General features: G+C 38.2%; 1 protein-coding gene across 1 annotated transcript in view; it reads left to right on the top strand.

Annotated features, from left to right (window-relative positions):
* Window positions 1–10,046: 10,046 nt before the first annotated feature.
* The window catches only part of LOC129676416 (protocadherin beta-4-like), a 31,413-nt gene continuing 30,434 nt past the window's right edge, over window positions 10,047–11,025 (top strand). Inside the window, exon 1 of the mRNA XM_055606759.1 lies at window positions 10,047–11,025. Within this exon, the coding sequence (XP_055462734.1) occupies window positions 10,201–11,025 (825 nt within the window). The 5' untranslated portion in view covers window positions 10,047–10,200.

Below are 11,025 nucleotides of genomic sequence, written 5' to 3'. Positions count from 1 at the left end.
TCAACTGTTTCTGAGGACCTAAGTATGCCAATACATTGGAGTGAGGGAAAGTTCAAAACCAGCTAAGGGAAGATAGGATCTAAAGGTCAACAGTAAAGAGTTCATTCTCAGGACAAGTTAGTTCATTTCTAGGGTAAGTTTGTAAGTAAAATTTGCTATGTTCTTAAAAAAATACAAGTTGGATAGATTCCTCCTTGCCTTAGACAAGGGCTTACATAGAAGGGAGAAATTGTATGGGTTGATGAAAAAGTATTAACTTTTAGTTTCTGCCCTGTAAAAAAGCTGTATAGAGCAGGACCATACTATAAAATTCGACAGATAAAAATGGCATGAAAGACAACTTAACACATATTGCAAACATATTGAGTCAGACCGTGGAGCGATGCAAAGGTTATATTGCTGTTGAGAGTTTATGCTTGGGTTCTAATGTCTTTTACCTTGAAGCTGCACGTGTACTGCCGGCCTGCACACAATTCAAAGTGGAGGTGCTTGGCTGGATATAATACTTGTGCTTGCAATACAACATTCACGTCATTTGGCTTCCGATATTCGGGTGTGCTTAGCTATGTCATAATTATTTGGATTGCAATACTACACTACGTAGGATACGGGTAAAGGTTAATCACTGACGACAAGGGAACAAAGGAAACTTAAATAGAATTTTAATAAGTAATCGTTGAGAGTCCCGGATAATGATTAAAGGAGAATCTGAATGTGCAAATGTTTGAATGCTCTAAAATCTTGTATGAATAAAGACAGCTCGAGCTATTCGGGGTCACTTGCTCAAACCTGAACAAGGGGTCAGAGTCTTCCTTTCCACTGACTCCACAACTCCACCCCAGGTTACTGAACTTGCCAGATTTGGACTCTGGCAATCTCCGTACTTCAAAGATGTACAAAAATTGGGATTAGATAACAATATCATTAAGAATGATTAAATTGAATACAATTTAGAATTAGATCTAGAAGGAACTGCAGCTTCAAATAATATGGTCATTTTGAATTAAATATGTCTTCGTTCTCTACTGATGTGACAAAACATCTTGACCAAAGCAAGAAGACTCTATTAAGAAATACTCTATCCAGAAGAAAGAGCTCGCTGGAGGATTACAGTCTCAGAGGGTGAGAGTCCATGACCTGATGGCAGGGAACATGGCAGATAGTAAGAATGGTGCAGGAGAAGTGCCTGAAAGCTTACACCTTGCTCCAGAAGCAAGAGGCTAACTGGGAATAGCATGGATTTTTGAAATCTCAAAGCTCACACCCCAGTGACTCCAACGAGGCTACACCTAATCCTTTCCAAACTGTCACACCAACTGAGGACCAAACATTCAAATATATGAGCTTATGGAGACTGTTCTCATTGAAACTACCACAGACTGGGACTATGACTCAGTTTTAGAGCACCTTTTCTTTATAGCATGCCCATGGCATAAGGTTTGATTTCCAATACCACAAAAGAAGGACTTTTCTTTGGGTGGTTATTTTCCTAGTATTTTTTTCAGTAATTAAGAGTGACACACTAATCTTTGTGAATCTTGTACAGTGTGGGGTTATCAATGCTTTATAAAAATTTACTTCTATGTATCTATAACCCTTTTTTTTATTTGTGCCACAAAATATAAATTTCATTTCTACAAATTATAGATTCATGAACATATATTCATAATTACTTAAGGATATTAATCTTTTTAAATCTTGTAAGTGCAGTTATGAGTGTTTTTCAAAATTTTACTTTTATGTATCTATACTCCTTTCTTCTCATTTATGCCACATAACACAGTTACCCTTTACACATTTTAGATTCATGAACGTGTTTTCATAATTACTCAGAGACATTGTTGAAAGTCAAAGAATGAAAAAAATAAACCATATAAACAGCAAACAGAAGACAATCAGAGAATAGCAAAATCAACCACAAAATTAAATTTAAAGATTACTAAAATAGCGTTAAAGAGGGCCATTATAGATAATAAAAGGGAGACTCTACTGGGAAAATATAACACCTTAACATATATGTACCTAAGTATAGTACATCAAAGTAAATGTCTTAGTTTCTTTTTCTGCTGTGATAAAATACCCTGACCACAGCAACTCAGTGGATAAAGGATTTACTTCAGCTCACAATTCAAGGGTTTGGTCAACCATAGCAAGGAAGTTCTGGAGCTTGAAGTAGTTAGTCACATTGCATTCACAGTCAGGAAGCAGAGAACAATGAACGTTTGTGTTCATCACACCTTTTCATTTTTATATAGTCTAGGATCCTAGTCAAAGTAATAGTGCTACCCACAGTAGGCAGATCACCTCAGTTAATCTAATCAAGATAATCCCCGAGTGCTCAGGGAAGCAGAGGCAGGTGGATCTCTGTGAGTTCGAGGCCAACTTGGTCTACAAAGCGAGTCCAGGATAGCCAAGGCTACACAGAGAAACCCTGTCTCCAAAAACCTAAACCAAATCCAACCAACCAAACAAACAAACAAACAAACAAACAGAAAAGAAAGTCCCCTAAAGACAGACTCAGAGGCCTGGCTTTCAGGTGATTCTAGGTCTTATCAAGTTAACAATTGCGATCCCACATCAAAACAAATGAAACAAAATTTGACACAAACAAATCATATTTAATTTTGATTAAATAACTTGATTGGAGTAAAAATTTTAACCACCTCCGTCATTAATGAGGCACACCTTTGGGCGTGGTTAGAGGATGTGTCCTGAGATATTTAACTGAGGAGAGAGACTCACTTTAAATGTTCAGGGACCAGTCAATGGGATGGGATCCAAGACTGAGTGAAAAATGGAATCAGGTTGGAAATTCAGAAATTTCACACATATGGCAATCAACATATTATTAAGCTGCCAGTGAGGCATAAAAGAAATCACAAGTTACATAACAAAATTCTCTGTAGGCTCAAGAATGAAAATACAGCACAGGAGAGTATATGATGGGCTATTAAGGTTATATCTAGAGGAAAGTTATAGCAGAAAATATCCCATATTTATTTAAAAGGATCTTAAAATCAATAACTCAGACTTCTACTTTAAGACCTGTGATCTTCTGGTTCTGCTCCATTTCCTGAGGCTGGCAATGATCAGAGACAGCAGCTACTGGCCTGCTAGAACCCAATTTCAGAGACCTGCAGGTGCTGTCTGTCTAGGGCCAACATTGCCCAACCTTCTTCAGTGTGCTGCTGGCTGCTTCATTTCCCGAATGACAGCTACCAGGGAATAGCTGGTGAGGTCTCTTCCCTCAGCTCCTGATCTGCCAAAGACCAAAATTGACCACATACTCAGTCACAAAGCAAGCCTCAAGAAATACAAGAAGATTGAAATAACCCCTTGTGTCTTATCATACCACTATGGATTAAAGCTGGAACTCAGAAACAACAGAAAGCCTATTAACAGATGGAAACTGAAAAATTTCCCACTCAGTGACCACTGTGTCAGGTAAGAAATGAAAAACATTTAAAAAAGTTTCTAGAATGCAATGAAAATGAAGGACAACATACCCAAACTTATGAGACACAGTGAAAGCAGAGCTAAGGGGAAAGTTTATAGCACAAAGTATCTTCATAAAGAAACTGGAAAGTTCTCATACTAGCAAATTAAAAGCACACTTAAAAGCTCTAGAACAAAAAGAAGCAAATACACTCAAGAGCAGTAGATGTCAGGCAATAATCAAACTCAGGACTGAAATCAATAACTTAGTAACAAAGAGAACAATACAAAGAATCAATGAAACCAAGAGCTGGTTCTTTGAGAAAATCAACAAGAAATACAACCCCCTAGCCAAATTTACTAAAGTCAGAGAGACAGTATCTAATTTAACAAAATCAGAAATGAAAAGGGGGACAACAACAACAGACCCAAAGAATCCAAAGAATCATTAGGTCTTGCTTCAAAAACCTGTATTCCACAAAACTGGAAACTGAAAAAGAAACGGACAATTTTTTGAAGAGCTTTTACTTAGCAAAGCTAAATCAAGATAAGGTAAATCGTTTAAACAGCCCTACAACCCCTGAAGAAATAGAGGCAGTCATCAAAAGTCTCCTGGGGGAAAAAAAAGCCCAGGGCCAATTGTTTTAGCTCAGAATTCTACCAGGCTTTCAAAGAAGAGATAATACCAAAACTCATCAAACTATTCCACAAAAGAGAAACAGAAGGAACATTGCCAAACTCATTCTATGAGGCTACAGTCACCCTGATACCTAAACCACACAAAAACTCAACAAAGAAAGAGAATTTCAGACCACTCTCCCTCATAAACATTGATGCAAAAATACTTTACAATAAAATACTTGCAAACTGAATCCAAGAACACAGCAAATACATTATCAACCATCATCAGGTAGGCTTCATTTCAGGAATGAAGGGATGGCTAACACATGAACATTCATCAATGTAATCCACCATATAAACAAACTGAAAAAAAAATCACACGATCATCTCATTAGATGCAGAAAAAGCCTCTGACAAAATCCAACACCCCTTCATGATAAAAGGCTTGGAGAGATCAGGGATACAAGGCACATACCTAAACATTACAAAAGCAATATACAGCCAGCCGATAGCCAACATCAAATCAAGTGGAAAGAAACTCAAAGGAATTCCACTAAAATCAGAGACAATTCAAGGCTGTCCACTCTCCTTATTTCTTCAATATAGTACTTGAAGTCCTAGCAAGAGCAATAAGACAACTAAAGGATATCAAGGGGATACAAATTGGAAAGGAAGAAGTATCACTATTCATGGATGATATTATAGTAAACATAAGTGAATTAAAAAATTCTGCCAGGGAGCTCCTACAGCTGATAAACACCTTTAGCAAAGTGTCTGGATATAAGATTAACAACTACAACAACAACAACAACAACAAGTCAGTAGCCTTCCTGTATACAAATGACAAACAGGCTGAAAAGAAATTAGGAGGAAAACACCTTCACAATAGCCTTCCAAATATATAAAATGTCTTGGTGTAACTCTAACCAATCAAGTGAAAGACCTGTATGTCAAGAACTTCAAGTCTTTGAAGAAAGAAATTGAAGAAGATATCAGAAGATTAAAAGATCTCCCATGCTCATGGATCGGTAGGATTAACATAGTAAAAATGGTCATCTTACTAAAAGCAATGTGCAAATTCAATGCAATTCTTAACAAAATACCCAATTATTTTTAAATTTAATTTTATTTATTTACTTATTACAATTTATTAACTTAGTATCACTGCTGCTGCCTATTCCCTCATCTCCTTCCAGTCCTACCCTCCCTCTTTCTCCTCCTATGCCCATTCTCTAGTCTCTTGATAGGGGAGGACCTCCCTCTTCTATATGACCCTAGCCTATCAGTCTCATCAAGGCTGGCTGCATCATCTTCCTCTGTGGCCTAGCAAGAACAGTTCTTTACAGATCTTAAAAGAACAGTTTTCAACTTCATGTGGGAAAACAAGACAAAACAAAACAAACCAGAAAAGCTGAAACAATCCTGTAGAACAAAAGATCTTCAGGAGGTATCTCCATCCTTGATTTCAAGCGGTACTACAGAGCAACAGTAATAAAACTGCATGGTACTGACATAGAAACAGACTTGTAGATCAATGGAATCAAATCAAAGATCCAGAAATAAACCCACACACCTACGGTCACTTGATTTTTTACAAAGAAGCCAAAACTATACAATGGAAAAAAAGACAGCATCTTCAACAGATGGTGCTGGTTTAACTGGATGTCTACATGTGGAATAATGCAAACAGATCCATATTTATCACCCTGCACAAAACTAAAGTCCAAGTGGACCAGAGATGTCAACATTATACAGACACACTAAATCTATTAGAAGTAAAATCCGGGAAGAGCCTTGAACTCATTGGCACAGGAGACAACTTCCTGAATGGAACAACAATAGTCCACGCAGTAAAATCAACAATTAATAAATGGGATCTCACGAAACTGAAAGTCTTCTGTAAATCAAAAGACACTGTCAGTAGAACAAAACAACAGCCTGCAGACTGGAAAAAGATCTTCACCAACCCTATATCTGACAAAGGGCTAATATCCAGAATATATAAAGAACTCAAGAAATTAAACACCAACAAACCACATAATCCAATTTAAAAATGTGGTACAGAGCTAAACAGAATTCTTAACAGAGGAATATCAAATGGCTGAGAAACAGTTAAAGAAATGCTCAGTGTCATTAGTCATCAGGGAAATGCAAGTTGAAATGTCTCTGAGATTCCATTTTACACCCATCAGAATGGCTAAGATCAAGATCTCAAGCTACAGCACATGCTGGTGAGGATGTACACTCCTCCACTGCTGGTGGGAGTGTAAACATGCACAACCATTTTGAAAATCAATTTGGCACTTTCTCAGAATATTGGGAATACCACTCCTGGACAAACACCCAAAATATGTTCCACCAGACAGTATGGACATTTGCTCAGCTATGTTCATAGTGGTTTTATTTGTAATAGCCAGAAACTGGAAACAACCCAGATGTTCCTCAATTGAAGAATGGATAAAGAAACTGTGGTACATTCACACAATGGAATATTACTCAGCTATCAAAAATGAGGAAATCCTGAAATTTGAAATGGAACCAGAGCTGGAAGGTGCCCTTGGAGAACTGGCAGTGGAAACTATGGCGATGTGAGTAGTCCTACTACTGACTGACAGTCTTGAAGCCAATGTCCTCACAAGGTAGGCCAGTATGGAAGCACAGGATGGCAAAACTGAGGTTGTTGGCACAGGCCTCTGGGATGTACTGGGGCATGGTGTGGTCGCAGATGAGGTCAGGGTAGAAGATGTTGAGCTTGTAGCCCTGAACTATCTTGGGTGGCAGATGGTTGAATTTGTAGAGTGTCTGGTTGTACTTGTTCCACTAGAAATCAGCCTTCTTTCTCATAGACCCAGGGGTGGCACCACCCAAAATAGGCTGAGCCCTCCCCCATAAAGTACTAATTAAGAAAATGCCTACCAGGCTTGCCTGCAGCCAGATTTTACAAAGGCATTTGCTCAGTTAAGGCTCTCTCCTCTCAGATGACTCTAGCTTGTGTCAAGTTGACATAAAAACCAGCTGGCACACATCATATTAACTCCCTTTTTGTTCATATATATACATGTATACACACACATATATCCCAATAAAGTTAGAGGAATAATCCAAAGCATAGTGTGCTAGGGGAACCTTTCTTAATTGTTGATTGTAACTCGAGACATTTATTGGATCTAATATCATTTAAAATACCTCCACAGAAATATTTTATATTCTAAGACTGAGAATTATTGCGTCTTACCAACAAAACTCTGATTTCTAAGCTGGTAAGGCTTCCTCTTGAATGGTGATTACTTCTGAGGAAGAATTTTGAAGGATCTAATAACTGAAAACTTGAATAAAGACCACATGCCATCCATGAGAGGGATGTGTGTGTGTGTGTGTGTGTGTGTGTGTACAAACAAAGGCTGAATGTTGGATCTACTGTAAATTTTGTACAAAACTGTTTTCCCTTCTCATTCTACTTGGGCATTTAAGAGACTGTGGAGCCACGGCAAACAGTTCAAACTCTGCGGTTTTACATGGCATGTGATATTGGGATGCTTTTAAAGCCAAATCTCAGTTTCTTCCTATATGTATAATATGGACACTGCAAGGACAAATCTCACAGAGTAGATGGGAGAGGAAATGAATTAATATGTAAAATGTTCATCATAATTCTTTCCATATTATGATATAGTACGTTGTTAGTATTACAGAGATTTTGAGGGCTTAGAATTTCCACCAAAACTACTTTATTTAGGGTTCTTAAGTACTTTTACCTCCCTTCCAACCACCCCCTGAAACCTTAGGTAGGATATTAGTAGGGAAAATGGCTGTAGACCTCTCTTATCTACTTCCAGCTGATTAGGTTCAATGGGTCTTTAGGGAGTTACCAAACTCAGTCTTTAGGATACCAGCAGTCCAGTCCAAAGGCCAACACCAAGCAGCAATACAAAGTCAGCGAAAGCTGCAAGACTCAGTTGGATGGCCCTGAGAAGCTCTCTGGATCGTTTTTCTCTGTGAAGTCAAGTGTTGAAGCATGTAGATCAGCGTAGCGATGTCCATCTGAAAAAGTGGAGTCTCATTGTTCGTGGGCCTATATATATTTCCTGTACTCAGAGTCCATACACAGATGTTCTCACCCAGCCAAAGTCATGCCCCTCACATGTGAGAGCTCACAGAAAAACATCATGTGCCCTCTCACAGGCCAACCTGGGCAAAATTTCACCTGCCCAGCTTGCAGAAATCACATGTCAAAACTTAGTCTTCAAGGAAACCTGAACTTCCCACTCCAAGATTTTATTTTTTTCTGAGTTGCAAGAAGAAATGGAAATAGTTGATCTTAAAACTCTTTATCAACATGTAGAAATGGGAAAATAAAATATAATCATTATTCCTTCTGAACTTTAAGTCTAAATAGAACCTGCCTACTATGTCAGGAACTTTTCTATTTGTTCTGCTCAGGAGACTTGTTTTACATTTATTTAAATAAAAGACAGATCTTTCTTTTTATTCTTTTTAGTATTTATTTTGTATTTTTACTTTATTTGAGGTCAGTGCTCCTGGAATTATTTGAATGTAGAAATGGAATTACTTGGGTGTATTTATTTATTCAAATGATGCTTGTTCAATGCTTACTATAATCCACGTTCCAAAATATGAGCACTGACATATTTTAGCCAGAACTTATTTAACATCAATCATAAATTAACCCAATAACTAAATGAAATCAGGTGCAAAAGCATAGGAAATCCTTCATAAGAAAGGCAAAAGATGGGCCATCTGATTATATATGACCTAGTTATGTGTTTTCCCATCATGCTCCAGCTTTCTTACTTTTCAGAGTAATCATAGCAGCTACACTCATGCTGAGAATTCTTTCAGACACATTCTCTAGTTTTTACCTAAAAGTAATCAGCAATCCCCCCACAACTTTCTTCTTCTTCTTCTTCCTTCTTCTTCTTCTTCTTCTTCTTCTTCTTCTTCTTCTTCTTCTTCTTCTTCTTCTTCTTCTGCTTCTTCTTCTGCTTCTTCTGCTTCTTCTGCTTCTTCTGCTTCTTCTTTGCTTATACTGTTATGAGGAGATGGCACATCTTCATTCTAAAAACTCTTTAAGTCAGTACTTGTTTTCTCTCAGGGAATCTGATACCCACAATATAAAGGGTATGCACAAAGCTCACTATAAAAAAATCTTCACCCATGATAGATTATGTCATATCAACTCATAAAATAAAGCCTCCTTTAAGAATTCCTTACATATGGGTAACTAAGTATATTTAAATCCTTTACTTAAAAATAATTTTGTCGTGCTATGACCCTGATATTAACTCAGTACTTCAAGCTTCAATTGCCTTATTTGTTAGAATACTTTAATTCCCTCTCCAGACCTAACATTCTGTGACACTGTCACAATTTACCTCATCTTTATCTAGGTTTATTTTAATTTCACACAGTAAATAAAAGTAAAGCTATTAATTCAATAATTTGTGCACCAGTGTATAAAAAGAGAAGCTATCCTTAGAAAAATAATGTCTTTTTTGGGAGAATGTGGTAGAGATTGTTTAAACATTTTTGCATCTCTAAAAAGTTCTTATTTCAGAAGCAAACACATATAACTATTATAGAAGTTAATTCAAAATGAAGGATTTAGTTTACTGGGTTAGATTATGCAAAATACAAAAGTCTTGTCCATTCCCACCAATCGGACATGTGGGAAAACTGAGTTAACTTCCCCTTTCCGACCTAAAATTTTTTCTGGCACACACACTAAAATGAAATAACTTTATCAATTATGCAACTTAAAGGGGGAACAACACTTATAAACATAAAAAGTTCAAGGATTTCTACATATGCATTTGGAAATTTTCAAAAAGGTTTCCGACTTGAAAACTATCAATTTCTCAATATGGACACAGGGTGGCGCTGCAGGCTAAGGTTGTGAATAACCGCTAAAAAGCTTCCTGGTCCTTTGTGTTGCAAGACAGAATTAAAAACAGGAAATATCGCAAGGAATACCGGTCTCTGGATGGGTCTTAGACCGCGGTTTACTATATGAACAAAGTTTAAGTGCAACTGAGTAAAGACTCCTTCAACCAAGGAATCAGGATTCAGCATTCAAGCCATTCAGAGGCTGCTAAACGATTGGATGTAAGCACTGCGGTTCCTACCATGGAGAAGCTGGAGAGAAACCATCCAAACAGGCAAGTGATACCTTTTCTTCTCATGCTCTTTTGGGGTCAGGTTCTAATGGTGCCTCCTCGGTACACTATCCTGGAAGAAACAGAACGTGGCTCCTTTGTAGCCCATCTGGCCAAGGACCTGGGCCTGAGACTTGAGGAGCTGGCTGCCCGGTCTGCACAGGTGGTGTCTGACTATGACAAACAGCAATTGATTTTGGATCCTGAGACTGGAGATTTGCTTCTGAGGGAGAAACTAGATCGGGAAGAGCTGTGTGGCTCTGTGGATCCTTGTGTGCTGCATTTCCAGGTGTTCATAGAAAACCCAGTGCAATTTTTTCAAGGAGAATTATTGATCCAGGACATAAATGATCATTCTCCAGAATTCCCAGATACGGAAATGCTCTTGAAAATTCGAGAAAACAGCCAGCCAGGCACACAGTTTTCATTAAAATTAGCCCAGGATTTGGATGTAGGCAGCAATGGGATTCAACAATACAGAGTCAGCCCCAACTCTCATTTTCATGTCCTCACTCGAAATAACAGTGAAGGAAAGAAATACCCAGAGTTGGTGCAGGACAGAGGGCTGGACAGAGAGGAGCAGGAAGAACTGAGCTTAACCCTCACGGCAGTGGATGGAGGGTCTCCTCCTAGGTCAGGTACAACCATGGTTCGAATCCTGATCCTGGACATCAATGACAACGCTCCTGAATTTGTGAACACTCCCTATGAGGTGCAGGTCCTGGAGAGCAGTCCCCCAGACTCCCCAATCCTGACTGTCTCAGCAAGAGATGCAGATGCTGGCAACTTTGGGAGA

This window comes from Psammomys obesus, unplaced genomic scaffold (assembly GCF_907164565.1).
Source record: "Psammomys obesus unplaced genomic scaffold, mPsaObe1.curated_primary_1811, whole genome shotgun sequence".
NCBI classification, from domain to species: domain Eukaryota; kingdom Metazoa; phylum Chordata; class Mammalia; order Rodentia; family Muridae; genus Psammomys; species Psammomys obesus.
Note: the sequence above shows the minus strand (reverse complement) of the source record. Positions and strands in the feature narration are given on the sequence as shown.